General features: G+C 40.7%; 1 protein-coding gene across 1 annotated transcript; it reads left to right on the top strand.

Moving 5' to 3' along the window:
* Window positions 1-18,077: 18,077 nt before the first annotated feature.
* On the top strand, window positions 18,078-19,355 carry GCNT3 (glucosaminyl (N-acetyl) transferase 3, mucin type). The gene has a single exon (XM_041418773.1). The coding sequence runs from the start codon at window positions 18,078-18,080 to the stop codon at window positions 19,353-19,355; it is 1,278 nt and encodes a 425-aa protein (XP_041274707.1).
* The last annotated feature ends 3,242 nt before the right edge of the window (window positions 19,356-22,597 follow it).

Below are 22,597 nucleotides of genomic sequence, written 5' to 3'. Positions count from 1 at the left end.
CTATTTCAACCTTGGGGATAGGGGGGAGGAATAAATACATTTCTCAGTTTTAAAGTTTACAGGTTTGCCAGTTTTATTTCCCACACACACGTGCACACATAATTCTAGTTCTAATAATGTTGTTAATAGATAGTTGCTTATTTAAAAGCACTCTCAGATTATGACTACCTGAATCTCAACTATAGCACAGTCTTCCTGTATAAACACCAGTCCTGTTTCCCCTAAGGAACTTTTTCTCAAAATTGTACTTCATTATTTAAATGAGAGGTACAAAAATGTGACAAAATGTAAAATGGTATTGGGAAGTGGTTGGAGAACAGTTGCTTTGCTCTTTAGCTTCTACCTTCAGAATGGAAATCTGAAGCAAAGAAAGATTGACTCATAATATCAGTTAATGAATATATAAGTAGGCTGCAATTAATTAAGCAGATATGTTTCTTTTTAAAACTTCCCTTCTGTATTACAGTCTTCCTCCTTATCTCAGTTTGCTCAGTCCAACTCTTCTGACAGCTATTGACAGCAACAGCCAAAAATACCCCAGGTCTTCCTACAGAAACCCTACCAATACTGACTGCTAAATCCAGTGGTGCATGTCAATTTGATGACTCATGCCTCTTATTTCATTTTAATCTCCTTTCCTTTCATACTGAGGAACTGAAGTTGTACAGTTTCATTACAGCCTTCTCCCCTGCCTCTCCCCTGTACCTAAGACTAAGTAGGACAAGCACAAAGCCCCCACTGGCTGTCACTGGCAGCACTTGTGCTGTTGTGATAACAGCCTTTAACAATTTATAGTGTCTCTAAAGCTTCAACAAAAGGAACAGAGACAGGAACAACTCAGTAATGCCACTCTGCTTGCCACAGAGTAGTAGGATTTAAGAAGGAATTATCCTGTTTTCTCTTTCCTCTTGCTTCCTTCCCTACAATGCTGAAGTCTATAGAAGTGAGAAGAATAGCCACATTTCCATTTTGAGTTGTGCTCTAAACAGAGCCAAAATTGGCATTCAAATCTAAGCCTGAAGTGCTTGATATTTGTGATATTTTTACTTTCCTGCTCAAACAGAGTAACTGCACTTGTTGCTGTGATTAAGGCTGTTATGTCATTTATTCGAGGTGACCATACCAGATTGTTTTTTCATTAATCATTTAAAGGTTATCCCAGTTTATCTTACCATGTGTTTTTGGCAGAGATTGGAACTCTGCTTGGACAGATATTTCTATTACACATTTCTATTAAGCATCTGCAGCTGCCTCCGACTTAAATTGGGTTGGGATACTTAAACACAGGGATATGAACTCTGTGTGCAAGCAGGCCTCTGAAATACACAGTATTCTTAAAGAGGGGAAAAAAAAAAACAAACAAAAAAGTAAACTCCAAAGTTCCTAGAAATTATGGCACATCTTTCAGGACTAGTAGTCCTAAACCACCTCCTATGCACAGCTATAATTTAAGAAGTGGTGGGATCTAAAAATTTACTCTCATGCTGATTGATATTATTTGACATTTGTGAACTTACACCTACAAATAGGCAAAGCTACAACTGTAGCATGAACACAGTTCTCATTCATCCATATAAACGTGAGAGGGTAAAACTGAGTCCATGACATACTAGACTATGGTATGTGTTTTCCAAAGCTAACCAAAGCTGGTCTAGGCACTTTGACATTCATGAATCTGTACTTCCCACTCTCAGTCCTTACTCAATTATCTGGATCATACAGCCACCCACACTAAGCAAGTCATAGGTGAATGTGAGAGATAAGAGCATTTCTTCACAGAAAATTGGGGTATTTGGTTTTGTGAAATATTATTTACAATACAGTTAGCGTCTGACAACCAAATTAATTCCAGTTTTGCTTTTTTACTATGCGGCAATGAAAAACAACTAAATTCTGAAAATGTCAGGTAATTGTCAAGCTATATTTAACTACCACGTTTTACTTGTAAGGAAACATCAATTTGAATAAACAGATGGTGTTGCTATGGGGTTGCCATCACAAGTAGAAGCACACATTTAACTCTGAAAATGGCAGATACAAAGGACAAGAAAATTATATGCAATGTTGGGCATTTCTAGAAGCAAAACCATGGTTATACTAAATTTTTACTTCATTCCCACACTCAATAATAGTGTCTTACTGTTAGGATGACTTAATTCCTAAGATCTAAATAAGAATTAATAATATTAATAATATTAATCCTCAAATAATATTAGAAGTATTTGCAACTCTAATTCCATTGCTCATTTCTCCCTCCCCTGAAATCCCTGGGAAAGGGAACGTACAATTTTGGTTCCTTCATCAAATCATTTAGGTAGCTGGGAGTCTATTGAAAATAGATTGTCATGCTGTTTCAGGAACAAGGATGCCACTGGCCAGCTAATGGATTTAGACAATGTTACTTAGATGTTGGAATAGAGATTTTTTTAAAAGCTCTCAAAATAAAGAAATGTGCAGAGTATTTGAGTTCCTCCAAAGAAATGCAAATAGAAGGCCTGTTTAGATATTTATGATGCCTGACATTACTTGTATCAGGAGTTGAACTTTACTAAAGCTGGACATCATTTTAGGAGAGAGGCAATGTTTTATTTCCAATAATTGCTTTAAAATGACAATAGCTAGAAATTTTTCCAGACTACAACAGGACTTTCATCTGTTTAAACATTCAAATAACATTAAATTAAATAATTTGAATATTCAAATAATTTAAACATTCACATTCCAAGTTAGTACCAAGGAATGAAAAGGGAAGCATGGACAATTTCATCAGCTGCTTATGTAAGATAATCATTGCTCAAGAACACTGAAGATAATATTGACATTATACTTGTGGATTACTTTGAGATTTAGAAAGTGGTTGGTTGTTAGATTTCATTTTGGCCTTGTTGGTATTTCACTCAAATACACATAATAAAAAAACCAGGTATAACCAATCAGTTCAGCAATATATAAAAGAGCATTTCCACAAACTACTTCTGATATGTAGAAAGGACTGTGAATATTATTTTCTTCAGAATTTCTCAGTGTACTAACACAAGGATGGATCTGCAGGAAAAGTCTTTCTCCCTTGAAAACATTATCACCAATATATCACTGCACTACTGTCCAGGAAAGAATAAAATATGGCAAACAGGAAAATTGCATTACTGACACCATAGCCTCTTCACAATTCAATGTCAGAATCTTAGTGAAATTTAAGACAATTTATAGCATTTTATGTACAACCACAAACAAGTCAACAGGAGTATGGAATTACTGAGCAAAATTAGAGCACAAAAGAAAACTGTAACAAATTAAACTGAATTTTAAAAAGACTATCAAAGTATTGATGGGGGCCACATTTAAAGTGTGATACAGTAAAATCAAAATGTGAAAGGTCATATATTACACTGGACAGAGGTAAATATGCTTTCCTTGTTTACAACAAATATACAGTGAGAAAACTTACCTAACTTCCTACAGATACCACTTTCAGGTACAAATCACTATTCAAAAGTTTAAATTCTGGGTTTGTTCAGGAGCAGAAGCTTCTATTAATTAAAACCAGAAAATTGTCTTTCTGCACTTACCAAACATGCAGTGCTAATGGTAAAGCTGGGACATTTTTCCTTCAGTACCAAGTATCACAAGCTTGGCAACAGCCATTCCCACTTTCAAGGGTATTTCCTTTCTAATGTATAATTGTTAGATTCATACTACCTGAGAGAAAGAAGGTGTCATAAACCATTCCCATTCACAGGTAGAAAGGACCTGGCTCAGTCCTTAGTCTGTCTAAGGACCCTGGGCAGAACAAATCCCCAAACCAAGTTGCCCATCATGTTTGTTTTCATACCTCCTTTCATGATGTTTTGTAGAATTATGAGGTGCCCTGTGGCCTCCCTCCTTCTAAGTGAGATGTAACGCACTTTATTTGCATTGCACCTGGCAGCAATTACAAAGCTTTTATACTTAAATGATAATTAAAAGAGTGTGAGCATAAATAGCTGCAAGTAGAACCTTGCCAGATACAGATTTATTTCTATGCAGAAGTACCAATACAGCATCATTTGAAGTCATAGGTATTACAATGAAGATCAAGCAGCACAATCACCAGTTTCAGTGAGATCATTGTGCCCAGCATGCAGTTATCTTTCCAACATGATCCAGATCATTACCACTAACAGAGATTAGCACCCATGACATTTTATCCAAAAAAATTAAGCATACACACAGCTTCAGTCTTCTTGCAAAATCAAAGCCATCCAGGAAATTATAAATAAACTGATTTATGTACTAGATCTGTGACAATATATTGTAAACAGCATGTTATTATAATAGGTAATAATAAACTACCTTAGAGCATTCAGCCAGGAGCTGGTTTGTGAAGTTTTTTAAATTCTTACAGCAAAAAAAGAAGCAGCACCCTAGAAAAAGCAGCTTAACTTCAGACACCAAGTTAATGAATGCATGCAAATTGAGATTCCTCCCCACTCCTCTCAGAGGCAACACTTCCTGCTCTTGCAATTTTATCATGACTCTCACTATTTTTAGTGCTTTGCTTAGAGTCTGCTACTGGAATCATGTCTGAGACTCAGCATTAATTTTAAAAGAAAACATTTCCACTCCCCTGCATCCTGAGAAAGGCTTGAAAGTGTGAAACGACTGCAGCCTACAGGCTAAAAAACTAGAAATAATACAAGAAATTCAGGGTGGGCTTTGTTTTGTTCTTAAAAAAGCTCACAATATCTAAGCTGATTGCCTGAGTGGCAGAAGCTAGATAATGCATTGATTCCTCATGGCTGACTGTTCCTCAGAATCTTTCCAGAGCAGATGTAAGGCACATCAGTAGCTCTACATGGAAAAAATATGCAGTGCCACTGTCACTGCTCTTTCTATGCAGTGGATATTCTTACTCTTCAGAATACCAATACAGCTTCTCTTAAAAGTCATACTTTTAAAGAGAACATTTGGCCTTGTGAACCAAAAAGAAATATTATTTTGTGAACAAACTGTTCTTGGTTTCTCTTCTCTGAAAGCTCCCTCTTCTGCAACTGAAAGCATTTTGCTTAAGATGATAAACCCAACAGAAATATGTAAACACATGTTAAGGAATATAACATCAGGCTTCTTAGGGGAAAGATGATGCTTAATATTCGCTTTTACACAGCTACTTGCTTTTAATTATACATGCAGTTGGAATCTAAAATAGAAAGTTAAATAGATTATCTGCTTTTATCTTAAATGATTGAGAGGCTTTTTGAAAAGGTACCACTAGATGGTGCAAGAGTTTAAATAATTCATAAATCCACACCTAGTCCCCCGCCCCAGCAACAGCAAGAGACAACTTAGCACTGCCAAGCAAACAGAGCTTCTGTGATTTGTATTTGGCAAAATTGCTGACTTTGGCCCTGGAGGCAATAACTCGCTCCCTTCTTTGTTATTTCTTTCAAAGAGGAGGAAGGATTTGGTTGTCTGAGGGAAAACTGGTGGCTAAATGGCTGTGACCTCCCTAAGGCTGTGGGACTTGGGAGCTCCGGGAGGAGGGAAGTGACCGACCACTGCAGATCAGGGGATCAGGGTGGGCAGAATGCCGTTCGAGAAAAGGCAAATTCAGCTCCCTCCTCTGCTGGACAGACTAACTCAGCAAACCTAAAAAACAACTCTCAACCTCACTGCACCTCAGTTCTCATCTGGAAATAAGTTCATGGAGTGTTTGTTAGCACTTCCAACCTCAGATGGATGCTGAGAGGGAAAATGCATTTAAAAATTATGCCATGTTCCAAAACAGTAAAGTATTTTAGTATATGTATGATGCCTTTACCAACCTCAGAGGGATGCTGAGAGGGAAAATGCATTTAAAATTGTGCCATGTTCCAAAATAGTGAAGTATTTTAGTATATGTATGATGCCTGGTGGTGAAGAATGACTGGATTTTTATTTTAGTAATTTTGGTTAAACATTTAACAAGAGTACCAGGAACCATTCATTACAAATTAAATTAAACTGATATATAAAGCAAAATGTCTTCTCCAGTTCTAGATGCACAGCATAGGAAGACCTGAGCTTACTTTTTTCAAGACCAGCAGAACTAGAAACCTAATACGTGTGCTACTACAAGAAATATTTTTTAATGATCATCAGTAATGAGATTATAACCAAAGTTTTGCATAATATACATTGAAATTAAGTTAAACTGATATATAAAGCAAAATGTCTTCTCCAGTTCTAGATGCACAGCATAGGAAGACCTGAGCTTACTTTGTTCATGACCAGCAGAACTAGAAACCTAATGCATACGCTATTCCAAGAAATATTTTTTTAATGATCATCAGTAATTAGATTATAACCAACGTTTTGCATAATATACATTAAAGCCTATAAGGTTCAATGTACCTATAAGTTTCAAGGTAAGTGTTGGATAGGTCACACTAGAAGTAAGTCATGTAGACAAGGTAAATTTTCTATCAGGCAGTAGACGTCAAAGAGGCTATTTAATTATTCAGGTATGTGAGATAACACATGGAAAGCACACACCTTCACTGCACAGGAAAGAAACCTCCACCCTGCCATGGCTATCCACCACATGAACCTGAAAACCCCCCAAAACCAAACAAAAATCTGCTGAGTAACACACACCTACAGGGAGATTGTGACTAATACATTAATAACTAAAACCTGAAAACCAAGATAACTGAGAAGATTCTTCTCACTCTGAATACATTCATGGGATAAAATTTCCCCAGAAGATGACAGGACTTACGACTTTCATTATAGGAAAGAACATTTCTTGGATATGTATTATACATTTAGCTGTCAAGCCTTTTACTATTCTAAACAAAACCCCACAAAATCAGTCATCAAGGCTGTAACTCTGCCAGACTGGCAAAGAGAAACTGAACTGACAGTGTCAGAAAGGTGTGACAGGATTTACCAGGAATCAAACTGCCCAGAAGGGATACCAAATGTGCCCTTTTCCCCTTGCACTGAACAGAATTATGTAGTAAATATGCAAATAATTTAAAAACAAACATGAACACAGCTGTTAAGAGATAGAGTGCAATTCCTACAATAATCCAGAAATAGCTTGATTATTCATGGAAGAAAATGAAGATCAATAATCTAGTTACAGTCAATTTGTTTCTCATACATCATATAAATTCTTTATACAATGGAATAAGGCAGATATATAGTAACTAAATAGCTTCAGCAGTGATGTAGCCTCTTTGGGTTGATACTATTCCCATAGGAAGTAGAAGAAAATCTTTTCAAATGAGGATGAGCAGAAACCACAAATCAATGCTGAGGGCACATCTGCACTATGAGGCCTTTCCCAGCACACCACATGGTCTGTGGCACTGTGAAAGGCCTGTATCACCACACCAGAGCTGCTGGCCTGTACTGAGAGCAGTTCATCCTGAAATTAATGATTATGTCACCCCCTTAAGTGATATAGGGAGAACTGACCTAACCGCTGACTTCCATGCTGGCAAAATTATGTTTACACTGGGGGGTTTGCTAAGACAGGTATTTTGCCAGGCCAAGTCTAAACTTAAATCCCCACAAATGCAACTACCCACTATGGTTATTGAAGTGCCACCTTCAATATCTCCACCTCAGGGTACTGCTTAGGGCACCTCCCTAGCTCAGCACACTTCACTTCCTCTGAGGTGAAGGATGATGCCATTTCAGCAAGATCTTTCCTTTGTAAGGTGGTAGATACTCCTCACATCTAAACTGGATGAGAATCCTGTTCTATTCACTTCCTTTTCCTTTCCTAACAAAGCTTTTCCATTTGGTTGCAAATCTGGCCTCCATCCTCTTTGTTCCAATGCTGTGGCAGACAGGGGCAGAGTAGGGGACAGGTACAAAGAACAGGGCCTCCAGCCCACTCTGAATCCCAGCATCAGCTAGCCCCAGAATCTGCTGTGGGTAAAGTCACCTTGGCTGCCCTCTGAGCATGACTGCTGGCAGCTCTCTTTTGAAGCCAGGCTATTAATTCCATTATCAGGCTCCAAGTGACAGAATTTTAGCTAAATTTCTCCACCACAGGATGATGCTTGTGGCCATTCTGGACAACAGCAGGGACACAGGTGTGACCCAGCCTTGCAACCTTAGAGAAGCTGTGTCAGAAAGCATTGCATGACAAACTCTAGGTCAACCCACAAGGAATTACACACAGCACATTAAAGCAAATAGAGGCCAGGCTGTGGCACTTACGCTTTTCCTGGATCCTCCCATCCTGAGAACAAACACAAGACAGCAGGAAAAAAAATTTGGCAGATAAGCTGCTCTTGAGAAATCTGCTGGCTAAGACACAGGTGTCACAAAAGCAAGCAAGGAAACACTGAAGACATGACACAGCTTCCATGTCAGTGTGTGCTTTGCACAAGGCTGAAAAGAACAGTGACAAGCCATACAAGAAAAGGAAATGGCCCCAATCTGCAACAGGAGAGGTTTAGACTGTGACAACCAAAAGTGTTGCCAAGCACAAGAACAGGCTCCCCAGGAAAGTGGTTGAGTGACCAACCCTGGAGATAAAAGACTAAATGTGTACAGTAAAAGCGAGATGTGGCACTTTTGGACATGGTTTAGTGGTGGACTGAGCAGTGCTGGGCTGACAGCTGGACCTAGTGATCTCAAAGGCCTTTTCCAAGCTAAACAATCCTATGATTCTGCAATAGAGGCTACACAAGGTTCTGTAGGAGGCAGAGATTTCCAAAGCATGTATTGTATATCCAGTGCTCTGATTAAGTTCATAGGTCCTAGCCAGGGAAGATACTAAGTGCACATTTTTCAGCAGATCTTATGTATTTGCAGACTTGATGCCTCTGGGTGCCCAAGAACATTCATGAGCTAAAATGCCAATCTAAATGAGGAAGATTATGATTAAGGCTTACGTACTCACATGGCACCTCATACTGTAAAAGAGATTACATAGAGAAAATATTTAACTTATGAAAGACCCTGTGAGACACGGAAGATCACTTCCACAAAAGGAAAGATCAAAAATGAAGATCAAAAAATTACATTACATTGTTTTTCACCAAAGCAAAGTCTAAAAATGAAAATGAATCTTATTCCCCACCTAGCACTCTGAACATCCTTGTCTTCTCTGAGGCAGCAACAGTCTATCTTCTTTTTGACTACCTTATTTCTTTATTGTTAGACAGAGTAATAGCACTGGAAGAACACTGAAATATATGCCCAGAGTCTATCCAAACTGCACCTTTACTCAAAGTATTAAATTCTGAGAAATGTGTAGGCTAATTGAAAGATGGCATGACCAAAATTTATGTCATTAACTAGGATAAAGCAAGGTCAGACAGCATGGCTAAAAAAAATAATCTGAAAAGCATTTTTGCTTTTAACCAAAAAATATACAGCTTCTGGATTGTCTAAAAGTTCAGATTTCATCTACATACAGGCACACTTGTGTTTTACTGGTCATTAATGTGAACTTGTAACAGTTATCTAAATAGATATCAGAAGAGGCAACTGAAAGTGTTCCCTTTTCTCTCTCACACAAACACATTTTCCTTTTTAATCCAAAAGTTTTCTATTTTCTTATAAAAGCACCACAAAGGATAAAAGAAGGCATGGAAAGAACTGAACAAATACATAATTTGACTGGAAAATGACTTCATTTTAGTTATTCTAGTAAATTTAAAAGAATTATTTTCCAAGTATAGGCATAAACTGATGAGCTCCCATTAAAAGAATTTCTAGTGTATTCCTTTCTGGTGTTTAGTTAAATTCTTGTGGAAGAAAGCATGAGGACTGCAGAGAAAACACAGCCTGTTGTCCCTATCTCACACCTTTAAAAAAAGCTTATGTGACTCCGACTTCTAGGTCACTGAAATGATCTGATAGAGAGAAGTGAGTAAGTGGAAATCTTGACTCTTTCCTGATGTGGCTGCTCTCGTTACAGTCATCCTGCTAGCACTGACAGGGGAACTCGGAGCAAGCAGAGCCATCCCTCCTTTAACCACCAGGTGAGTGGGTTTGTTGCATCCAGAGGTGCTAAGCTAAAAGCCCTGGTGTTCTTTAGGAAGGAGACATTGAGTTATTCTTACATTACTAAGCAGGCACTTGCCCAAGAACATTGTATTCACATATTTTAAAAACATAAAACTCATCCTGTAGTAATTTATGATTCTGCAAGGTGACAAAACCAAATTTGCTCATGTCATAAAATGAATTAGAAATCTGCAGGAGAAAAGACAGCTGGTATTGCTTGAACAACAGACATGTTTATGTACAGCAAACAATAGTTTTTAGCTTACAAAGATAAAGTTCACTTTGTCACTATTACTTTGTGATTTGATTCAAAAACAGTACTGCACAAACCAAATAAAACCACACAGAACCTGTAATGTTTGAGGAGAGTTTTGACACAAAATTGTTCTCTTTTTCTAACCAGCAGTACTGGTCTTGGTGATTATTTTAGTCATATTTTATTTGTTTTTCCTCTTGAGAAGAACAGCTTCCTTTTCCTTTTGCTTCCAGTAGCACTAGCCTATAAATTCCCATTAAAATTTACATTCTGTGTCTCAGCAGGATAGAGATTTGGACAGGTGGGAGTATGTGTGTATAGGAAACAGTCATTTCTAGCTGAGGTACCAAAAGGTAACAGGCAATGTGCTATACATACCTTAAGTGTCAGAGGCAGTGTCAAGTCCCAACATACACTAGGAGACAGAACAGGATTTGTTACTATGGATGATAGTTCTCCCTCACAATGCCTTCATGTTGATACTGCTCAGCTCCTCACTGAAAATCATTGACAAGCTATAAAGAAACATAAGGAGTTACTAGTTCACATTTAACTAATAAGACACATACAGCTTTTTCACCATAAAAGAGTGTAATTCTATCAACTATCACATGACACTGCTCAGAAGAGGCATATTATCTTTATTTGTACACAATACAAACATAATTAACTTGAAGTTCAGAATTAGTAACTGGCAGAATGTCTCATGCTCATTATTTGAATCATCTGCTGGAAACAATAGAAGAATTTGAAATACAGTTGAACTCTTCACCCAGAGTTGAACAACAGGGCTAGTCAATGGAATATAGCCAGTTCCCTGAGCTGTAAATTAACTTCAGTTTCATTAGAAACACAAGGTGAGAGCGGAACAGTATTAGAGGCAGATCCTGCAATATGCTGGATTTGCCAGATCCTCTCTGTCAGCTGTCAGACAGAAGGTGCTGCTGACACAGCCAGTAATTTGGCAACACTAGATCTACTTCAAGTGCTTGTCTAATTTAGTCCCTCTGTTAGGCCATTCAGTTGGTGTTGATGGTTGCAGAGTCCAGCACTGCACTCTGGCAATTTTTCATGGATTCTGAAGTTGAAAAGAAAAGCAGACAATGCTGAGATGACTCTGAAATACAGAGGAATTGCTTTTTACAAGTATGACATGCTTCAAGTGTTCCCTTTTAGGTGACTTAAAAACAGAGTGTTGCTTGGGTTTGGTTGTTTTTCAGTTGTTGGTTTTTGTTTTTTTTTTCCTGAAGGCCTATATCCTCCCTTCAGCTTTACTCACCTTGCACTAAAAATGCTGGAGTTGCAAAGTGGGACTTGCACACTTTGCAGGTATTATTTACATTTGCAGCTGAAACTTGGCACTCCATCTAGAAGGCCTTTGACCGCATTGGCAGTTTTAAGCACACACAAAGTATTAATACTGAACAAAATTGATGGCCTGAAGATAATCCCAAATTAATCATTAATGGAAGATCCAAACACAGCTGGAAACCAAAACATTGGACAAGTAATTTAAACCAATCCTCTTACAGAGGAAGGAAAGAAAAATGGACTTCTACCATCATCCTAGAAAAGATAGTCTTTTGTTCAGTCTTAGAAAACTCTATGGACTACCAAGTATTTAGCGTTTGTTCTGGGTTTTTAGTACCTTGTTTCAAACAAGAATTTTTCTAACGCGGTTTTCAGCTCACCACACCTTTTATGGAGGTAATAGAACAATGGAATGGGTTGGGTTCAAAGGGCAAAACTACCCAGATAAAATGCCCAAACTACCCAGACTGTAGCTCATATCCTCCTGTGTGTGAAGGTTTTCCCTCTTTTTTGGTGAAGAGAGTTTAGTCTGTGATATGTATTTTTTATTCAAATGAACACAACCACAAAGACCACATCTCCTGACCCAATTCTTTTCTACATGTTAAACATTCACACTAGTGAGTATATATGTTCCTGTCAAGTCTTAGCAGTAAAGAGACACAGCCATATTGCTGGTCAGATTTATGGTTTCTGCTACATTAACACTCATATAAGAAAAAATATAAATACATATTTTAAAAAAGGAAATAAACCACCAAGCAATTGTTTGCCAATACTCTGCATTTCCTCCTGCCCATTAGCTTTAGCAATGGTGGCTAACACCTTGTGTGGGGAGCAGGTGGACAATGCCATCTGTATTCTAGGAACTCTGTCCCACACTGGCACAGCACAGGGCATCCTGCCACAGTACCAGTCAGGATTTACACATCAGTGCTGGGATCTCACAAGTTTCAATGTGGAACAGTGTAGCCCTTTTTGCTGTATCATTAACAAGTAGTTTCCAGGAGATCATGAACCATAACCTTCCTGAAATAAAGGGACATTAGTGCTCTTAAAGAACACCTTGTTTCAGTATGGAATCTATTGTTTGCTGAACTATACCCTTGCAAAGGGTAACAGTTTTCTCGGCATTCTTTTTTTAACTTTGTTTTTTGTAAGTTTGCTTGGGGAAGATGGGAGGGAAGAACAGTTCCAAATTACCAGCTTAGATGAACCCAGCCTTTATTGTCCAAGAACTGTTCCATAATTAGTCAAATACACATTTTGCAAACATTCTAAATTTTTATGCTTTAGCATGTGGCAAAATCTTTCTAGCCTAACTGTTTTTACATATACAACTCAGGAGCCTGGTATGGTTTTAGTGACAATTCCGGTGGTTTTTCTCTGAAACAGCCCACAAAATTTCATCTCGGTTGTGACTAAGAAAAATGACCTGCATCATTTTTTGACTGAAAATATATTTTATAGTACCATGTCACCCTTCTGCAAGTAGTCTAATAACTAGTGATGCAAATATTCAAATAGTTATTTTTATTTCATAATCATAAAGACATTGGCTCTCTGACTTTCAATGGCCAACAGAGTCCAGAGATTAAGTGATTAATAGCTACTTGTGACAACAAGCAAAATTGCTTTAAAAAGGTGGGTGAAATATCCTGGAAACAGCTATTCACAATAGCAGAATTAGACAATACTGAAGTAACATAAAGACCAGCAAATCACTGAAATTCTCTCATTTAGGTATATGGACTATTCCAACGAGAAAAGTTAAGACACTGCACATTTTTAGCTAATATCAGAGCAAAGCTGAGCTCAAAGGTTCAGGTAAAAACTATGAAATTATCCATTTGAAGTAAAACACAAATACACTTCTTTTCTTCCTCTCCATCTGATTTCAATGAGAAAGAGTTCTTCAGTTCACACAGTCCCACTCAGATTTATTGCCACTGTTAGAACTGAACTTCTAACACCCTCACTGCTGAAACACAGAAGAAGGAGAAGTAGCAAAAAAGACTTCATCCAAATCTAAAACTGAAAATAACATGAAGAGAGGGACATGCCAGTGTTGTGTCTTTTTAAGAATGAACTACTACTCCCCTTCCCACTGTTGAATTTCAAAGCACACTATTTGCCTAAAACAAGTGCCAAAACCATGGAGAATGGCATCACTTTGTAGGCAGAAAATTCACACCAGAAGGTTAGAAGCTATTGGGTTTTTTGGCTTGTTTTGGGAGTTTTTGTGTTGTATACTTTTTTAGTAAGAATAGTAAGTAGAAATACATATGCCAATCTTTGATTTACTGACATCTAGCACTACCATAACCATCTTTGTTCACAAAGATAAGCTCAGTCATGCTCATTTGCACACACTGAGGAGCATGACCTTCAGTCAGCTAAATCAATATTTCAGTCTTTGGACAGTAAATGCTCCTCAAAACCCAGCTCCTTCTTTGGCCCCCTCTGCAGGGGCAGGACACACCAGCACATAATAGTGCCAGAGGAAAGATGCAATTGCTGTCTGCTGCATCAGCACCACAGATGCAGCACAGAACTGTTCCAGAATACAGATCCACATACTGAGGCACTGACTACTTGGAGGTGGGATGCTCAAATACCTCAGTGGTTCTAGACCTCAGCTGTTTACCTGCTGTACAGAAAGCTTCTTTTTTGCTATTGCTAACTTTTTCCCTGGAGATAGTTTACAGCAGTGTGAAAACATCACAGACAGACAAGCTGTAGAGACATCTTATAAGCATGAAAAGAATGAAACAATAAGCAGTAAAAACCTTCAGGATTTTCTCTGACTTAAGTGCAGCTACTGTTTCTCCTAGCTTTGTATAAGGAAGCAGAAGTGTCAAGTGTATAGGAGAATCTTAAAGGGTGAAAATATGAAGGAAATAGATCACCTGAAATAAGGAAAAAATGGTACTACACACCCCACAACTGCATTTTACCCTACAAAGTAATTTCATACTAATTTTGCTGTGAACATATGGCAGAAAAAGCAGGGCACTCAAGCTGTTATTAAATACTTGGGTTTCTTTGCAGAATTGCAGCCAGAACAAGGGCAGCACACGTCAGGAACTTCAGACAGAACTGAATAGCCCACAACAGTTCTAGATGACAATCACTTTCCCCCCATTGATTCCTTCTCCTTCACTTGTAATGCATTCTATGAGTGTGAAGGTAAGGAGTGCTCTGTGTGAATCCTCCAAGCATTGAAGGAGAATTTACTGAACTCAGCAATACCCATCCAGGAACTGGATAAAGTCCCAGCCCAAAGTATTCTTAGCCAGCTGTGGGACATTCAAGGGCAAACTGTCACAGCATACTTCACAGCACACCTCGCAGTCAAGAGGGCCACAATACACAGAGTATCCCCACACAATTCCAGAGAGCTTCAAACCATACAGAACAACATCAGAAGCCTGCAAGCATCTGCCATTCTTGTTCTTCAGCCCAACCTTTTACACCCCTCATGCTGATTCACTGCCCCTGTGTGCCTCTGCTCCCTTTGGGGGTTGGTCAGTGCCCCTGGGCACTCCATGGCTCATTGCTGTCAGTGCTGCTCACCTGCTGCTCACAGCTGTGCCCACTGGGGACAAGGGCCACAGCCCCACTCCCAATCACCATGAACTGTTTACCTACAGGCAACCAGACCAGCTGTAGGTCTAAACATATTCAAATATTTCTGGGCATCCACAGAGACATGAAAGCAATGATCTCCATTACACAAAGGCTTTGGACATGATCTGTGTGCCAGCCCTCACTCTGCATGTGTCTGTGTGTTGTGGCAGACTCTCCACTTGTGACCAAATCGAACTGCACAGAACATTGATGAATTGATAAAAGTTCTACCACAGAACAGAAACACCTAAAGTTCAGAATACTATTTAGACAGCTGAAAACAAAGCAAGAAATAAAACTAAAATGCTTTTAAGGGTAAAAGACAAAAACCTCTCTCAGTAACATTTGTGTCTATTTCAGGAAGTCCCTTATCTCTTAAGAAACAATCTCTCCAATGGGACAGTTATAATGGGGTTTTCCTTGGTGGAAATGTACAAAATTAAATCCATTCTTTTTGGTTCTTTATTCCTGTAGCCTTGAACTCCTCTATCATCTGTCTAAAAGAGTTTTATTTTCTGTTTTGTTTATATTTCCCATGATGTATGAAGCAACCCTTTTCTAGAAACAATGCAGCATGAGGTAATGTATTTATGATCCTCAGTATCACTGTGTTTTCTTTGTGTTAGATCCTTCAAGAAAAAAACAGGTTTTCTTGCCCAAGGACACAGTCCAGCTTAGAGTGTTGGGCACCACAGTCAGAAACAGTCCCAGTCTTAAGAGTAGTTTAAAGGAAATTCTTTTAAATATCTTCAGCAGCATCATCCTCTTTACTTGCCTGTCTCTTCAGCAATCTGTATAAGGTGAGTAATGCCTTATCGCCCTCTTTTGTTTTATTATACAAAATGTAATTGAGAGAACTCATTATACTTTATGAGCAGTGTTCAGCTGTTGTGTAAAATTTCAAGTGACCAATACTATCCTATCCTATAGACTATATGTCAATTATGATTGTCTGCTTTGGCTTTTTTCTAAGCCATACTCACTTATGCTCTTCAGTCCAGCGATTTTGTCTTGGATCAAAGCAGAAATCCTCTGACTTCAGTGAAAGTGCACCAGAGGTACAGAAAGAGCAGAGCAATGAGTCTGCAGCTGTAGGGTGAATAGCATCAGGCAGTGCTCAGTTAAATAACAGGAACTGGTATGCATGCTACAAAAATTATTGTGGTTTGATATTTTACTTACTGCTTTTTCCTGGTACCTTTTCATGTCCTTTCTGAATCAGGGTCAGAGGTACTGCATGTAGTGCTTTCAAACCATTTGTCACAAACCAGCAATGAAGCAGAACTCTGAAAGGAAAATTAACATCCAACAGTTTCTTCAAAGATGAACTTGACCTCTATCTTATCATCAAACTGACCCAAGACTCTGCTAGTGGGCATGCAATCTCAGCAGCTTGTAACAATACAGTTTGAACTGTTAGACAGTACAGGACTTTGACATGTAATTCAGCTGAAATTAAACAAAAGCAAACAGAAGTGGAAGTCTATAAACAGACAGTTTCCAGTTTCAAAAAGCAGAACCTGCATAAGGTTCATCATGTTAAAGTTTTACAGACAAAGTGTACCTATACAATATACTTATATTTGCATATTATTTATTTTAAAACCTCAATACTTCCTTGTTCACTTCCCACCTGTGCTTTGTTCACTTTCCCACTCTGTAGTATGTGCCAAATACTCCATATAAAAAGAACACTGAACTTCTGGTGTCTGAAGATACATAATGAGAAATCTATCATGAAATTTTCCAAATGTTTATTGGTAATTTTAAAACTATAAATCTCAAAACTATAAACCAAACATAATCCTATGATTTTTAGATAAGTATCACAATACCAGCAGAGACAGTAAAAAAAAAATCTGAACAGCCAAGAAGGTGGAAGTGTAATTTCTTCTCAATTTCTGTCACAGTTCACAGGAAACACTGATTTTTAAAAGAATAGTTATTTTGAAAAGAGCCATTACTACTTGACACAAATAACATTCCTTACGTGAACACAAATGAAAAAAGTGATTCACAAGAGGATACTGTATCTTACTACAAGATGTGTACTTGACAGCAAATTACATACAAAGTATACCTAGGAAAAATTTTGCTTAAATAGTAGTCAGTGACAGTATCACTAATTTTGCTTAATACTTTATTACATAACCAAAAATTAAAGGAAGATCAGAGCCAGCCCTAAGTATTTTTAGGTGTGGGCCTGCAAAATAATTTTACAGGCCTCGTGCAGGGTTAGGTATTTCTCACATAACCAATCCAAATAACTCTGGAGAGAGGCAGCAAGCTGATTCACCATGAGTTTAGCTTACCTATTACCTATAAACTTGCATATCTACATGTCTCTGACACATTACCTAAACCACAAAAGTTCAGATTGTGCAGACCCTTGCCTGTTCCAGGAGTCAAGCTGTCTGGACTCTAACAAACCTGCTGCTTGAAGTTAGTGGAGACGTTAACACCCACACCCATCGAATTTTTTGTGAAGACTTTAGCACACATCCTCCCTATCAATCAGAACACTGGAAAAGCAGGTTAGACACCAAAGTAATTTAGTAAAATCTTTCAAAAAAGTGCATTACAGAGGGTTGAATCCTAGAGGAATTTTCCTTGCATTACGTGTTGGACAGGGGTAAGATGAAATATCATCTTTTAAACAGACACAGAAGATATAGAACCACCCCCAGTGTTGATAAAACCACAGAGCCACGCCACGGGGAGGGAGGGGACTGTTGTTCACCTGCGGTCACACCGGGATCGCCCGGGCACTGCCTCCCCACCTCCCAGAGGCAGCAGGTGCCCAGCTGCCGGGCTGCTCCGTGCGGCAGCGGCTCGGGCTCCCTCAGGGCCGCGCAGCCGGCAGCGAGGGCAGAGCCCGCGCGGGATGCAGTGGTGGCAGCGGGCCCCGGCGGCGCGGCGGCGCTGGGCGCTGCTGCTCGGGCCGCTGGCGCTGCTCGCCGCCGCCCTGGCTCTGCGCGGCACCGTCCGGCCCGACCCCGCCGACCGCTCCCGCCTCTACCGGGGGCTGGAGCTCTCCCCCAGCCGCGGCATCAACTGCTCGGGGGTCGTCCGCGGGGACCAGACGGCCATCCAGGAGGCGCAGCTCAACAACCTGGAAGTGGCGAACAGAAGGGCTTCGCTGACGCCCGGCGAGTACCTGAACATTACGAAGGACTGCAGAGCCTTCAAGGAGACCCGGCGCTACATCGAGTTCCCGCTCAGCCAGGAGGAGGAGGAGTTCCCCATCGCCTACTCCATGATCATCCACCACAAAATCGACATGTTTGAGCGGCTCCTGCGGTCCGTGTACGCCCCCCAGAATGTGTACTGTGTCCATGTAGACAGCAAAGCCCCGGCCGCCTTCCAGGAGGCCGTGAGGGCCATTGCTGCCTGCTTCCCCAATGTCTTCGTGGCCAGCCGCCTGGAAAGCGTGGTCTATGCCTCCTGGTCCCGGGTGCAGGCCGACCTCAACTGCATGCAGGACCTCCTGCAGAGCCCCGTGCCGTGGCGCTACCTCATCAACACCTGCGGCACCGACTTCCCCATCAAGACCAACGCCGAGATGGTGCGGGCGCTGCAGCTGCTGCAGGGCCAGAACACCATGGAGTCGGAGAGGCCCTCGGCCGCCAAGCAGCAGCGCTGGCAGTACCACTACACGGTGGGGGAGACCATTTCTCGCACTTCCCAAAAGAAACAGCCCCCGCCCCACAGCTACCCCATGTTCACGGGCAGCGCGTACAACGCCCTCACACGGGACTTCGTGCAGTACGTCTTCGAGAACCCCACAGCACAAAAGTTCCTCGAGTGGTCCAAGGACACCTACAGCCCTGACGAGTACGTCTGGGCCACCCTGAACCGCATGCCGGGCGTGCCGGGGGGCACGCCCCTCAGCGATAAGTTCCAGCTCTCGGACATGAACGCCCTTCCCCGCCTGGTCAAGTGGCAGTACCTGGAGGGGGACATCAGCAAGGGCGCGCCCTACCCGCCCTGCACCGGCCGCCACCAGCGCTCCATCTGCATCTACGGGGTGGGCGACGTGCCCTGGATGCTGCAGCAACACCACCTCTTGGCCAACAAGTTCGACCCCGAGGTGGACGATGCGGCCGTCCAGTGTCTCGAGGAGTACCTGCGCCACAAGGCTCTGTACGGCCGGGGGCTCTGAGGGGGAGCCGCGGAGACTGGCCAGCACCTGCTGCCTTCCGTGGGCGAGTCCAGCGACGGCGCCTCGGGGACAGCGGGAGTGGATCCCCTGGGCCCTGAGGGGCCCACGCCTCGGCGCGGCCCCGAGGAGAAGCCCCGCGGGCGGGCGTGGGGCTGCGGCCCCGCCGAGGGTCGGACGGAGGGACAGACGGACGGGGCGGCCCGGCGGAGGGAGGGCCGGTGTGGAAGGGCGGGAGGCTCAGCCCCGGCCGCGGGTCCCTCACAGGGCGCGGGAGCGCCGCTCTCCCCCAGAGCCGCCGGAGGAGGCGGGCGCGGCCTTGTGCAGCCCCTTCTGAGTCCATGGGCAAAGGGGACCCCCGGGCTGCTCCGGCAGGCCCGAGTCACGGTGCCCCCAGCTCCGGCTAGGGGCAGAGCTGAAACAATCATTAATTTGCTTTTCCACAGAGCACCTGGCAGCCACCCGCAGAGCTGCTCAGCTGAACATCTGGCTGCTGGTTTTGCCTCACTTTAAACTTTTACTCTATCAAAACTCGTTAATCGTTAAAAGACAACCTTCAATAAAATCCAAGATAGTAAAATACATAGCGGTTCGGTGTTCTTTGTCCTCTGAGGAGAATGGTTTGTGCTCCTGCTGACAAAAAAGCAGGCAGCATTAAACCAGTTAACCTTTGTGCACCCACTTCTCCGTCTGAAACACAGGCACACAATGGTGTCTAAACCATCATTTTCTAAAATCTACATCTCTCTTCCCGCCCCCCCAAAAAAAGCTATTTTGGTGATACTGTAATTACCATATCCAGTAATGGACAATGAACAAACCAATCACTTAACACATTGGGTTTTTTAAAGTTTCTAGTAGCTGAAAGGAACATTTACAAACTTCTGTATTTCACCCATGTATTTTTCTCACCTTCTCGTATTAAAGCTTGCCACTTTCCATGGATCAATCAGCTTTTCACTACCTGTAATGCTAAGGGATTAATGCCGTTGTCTTTATTAAAAAAAAAATCTATTCAAGTCAATTTCTTGTAAGTAAACACTCACCTTTACAAATTTAAGGTCTACAGTGGAGAATTAGCATTATACAAAGAACATTTGAAGCAATTCCATAACACCAGGCTACATTTAGATGAAGTTATGACTGCAGTCACATCTTTAAAACATTGATTTAAATAGGATGAGAAGATGAAGTGAACTTAGATGTAAAACAGTGATTTTTAAAACGCCATGGTGATTTCACAGACAGCAACAGCAAATACTGGGAAGAAAAGCTGTCAAACATAAATACTCAATGTATCATTGGGCGTTTGTTTATGCAAAAAGAGCAAATAAATAGAATTACTGATCTAGGGGGGAGCTGTTTCCAACTTAGGTAAGCAGACATTTGCTTAAGAGATTAAAACTTTATGCTAACCTGATGGTAACAGATATGCTTTTGAAATGGTTTCAGCAGCAAATTCAACATTAAATAGAAATTATCTCCATGTCTAGTACATTCTTTTAGAACAAACAAAACTTCTCTGGTGACTTAGGGTAAGAACTCAAGTCTCCCACCATAGAAGACTGCATCAAACCACAGCTGCCTACCCTGATTTTACTTCTTAGAACTCTTTCATTTACTTTAAATTAATACATATTAGTTCAAAATGGCAAACTAGTGCTAAGGGGTTTATTGGGGGCTGGGATACGTTCAGGTTTCTGGACTGAAACAGGCAGAGAAGGGTCACCATGTTTCTAACTGTGGCACAGTGTTGTCTTTTTCCCTTAGAAAATGGAGGAAAAATGCCCATACTTAACAGTTGTAAGAAATTGCATCAAACCCAAATCCATCCATGAAATGGATGTTTGTAAGCACTAAATAATTTATTTCTTAAAGAACAAAGGTGTTTGAGGGGCTGGAAGGAATCCCAGCTTGAAATAGTGAAAGATCACTGAATGAGGGTCCTCTCTATTATTTTGCAAATGTACCTGTACAGAAAGATATATACTTACAAGTTACTTACAGACTTGTCAACAGTAATTTTTATCCCCTTTACTTTGTTGAACTTCTTCAGCTGTTCCTTCTCTCAGAAACATGAAGTATTGCTCATACACGCTGTAATAACAGTGCTTCATTTGTTGCCAGACACAAAAATGTTATAAACAGAGAGGCAGAGACAACATTGGGGGTGCAAAGTGCCACTTCATATCTGTTCCATGGTAACCCTTTCAGCAACGTCAAAATATTTTTTCTTTTCATGTTACTCATTGCAGTCTTTGCCCTTCCTGATTAGACCTGAAGACAGAGAATCTAAGCATTTATGCAGATTTGAAAGAGCTTGCTCACAGAATAGGAAGGCATCAAGTGAAGCCAGCATACCATAAAGCAGCTTGGTGACTCAGTTGGAGGGACAGCAGTTATCTAACAACACAGCCTCGGCAGCCCTCCCATTCAGAGATCATTGCTTTGGGTGAAAATGACTCTTCTGGTGTCATTACCTGCTGAGGCAAACAACCTGCAAACCTCAACGTCCAATTTACTTGATCCAGAGGAAATTTCCTGTTTCTAATGGTGTTACTCTCCAGAATTCCTCTCAGATTATTTGGTTGAAAAAAACAAAGGCTATCTTGTGCAAATTTATTTTCAAATCACTTCTTTTAGCAGTGACCTAATTTCTTCTGAAAGAATGAGCCTACTCCCAAGTGCTTAAGGTGAACTAAGACAAAAAGACTCTTACAAAGTAATGTTCTCAGCATATCCTCCTTTCAAAGACATTAGGAATGTCATATTTATGAGTGCAGTCATACATCAAAGCAGTGATATGTCTCTGCCATTAGAAATGGCAGTAAAAACCACCACTCAACTCTAATATAGAACTTTGCCTTCCAGAGATCTCAAAGGATGTTAGAAATCAGATAGCTGGCATCTTAGAAAGCTGGCAACAGAGCACAGAGAGATCATGTAACTTGCCAGTTAGTTGTAGAAATGAGAAAAGAATGAATTTGGAATAGAGTAGGACCAGCCCAAAGTAACAGAATCACATCAGATTATAGGACCACCTCCAAAAATCAGTTAAACCCCATAGGAAATTCATCAGTAAAATCATGGGCTGTCCAATTGGAAGTCATATCAGAAATATTAACTTTATGTAGTAAAAAATCTACTTCTGATACTTCTGTCTACAATTGTTAACCAACAACTTGAACTCCAGATAAGCCACCAGTTATTTAAGGAGGTAATATGCTGCAAATCTACCTTTCAAG

This window comes from Onychostruthus taczanowskii, unplaced genomic scaffold (assembly GCF_017590055.1).
Source record: "Onychostruthus taczanowskii isolate IOZ18803 unplaced genomic scaffold, ASM1759005v1 scaffold6, whole genome shotgun sequence".
In the NCBI taxonomy this organism is placed as follows: Eukaryota; Metazoa; Chordata; class Aves; order Passeriformes; family Passeridae; genus Onychostruthus; species Onychostruthus taczanowskii.
Note: the sequence above shows the minus strand (reverse complement) of the source record. Positions and strands in the feature narration are given on the sequence as shown.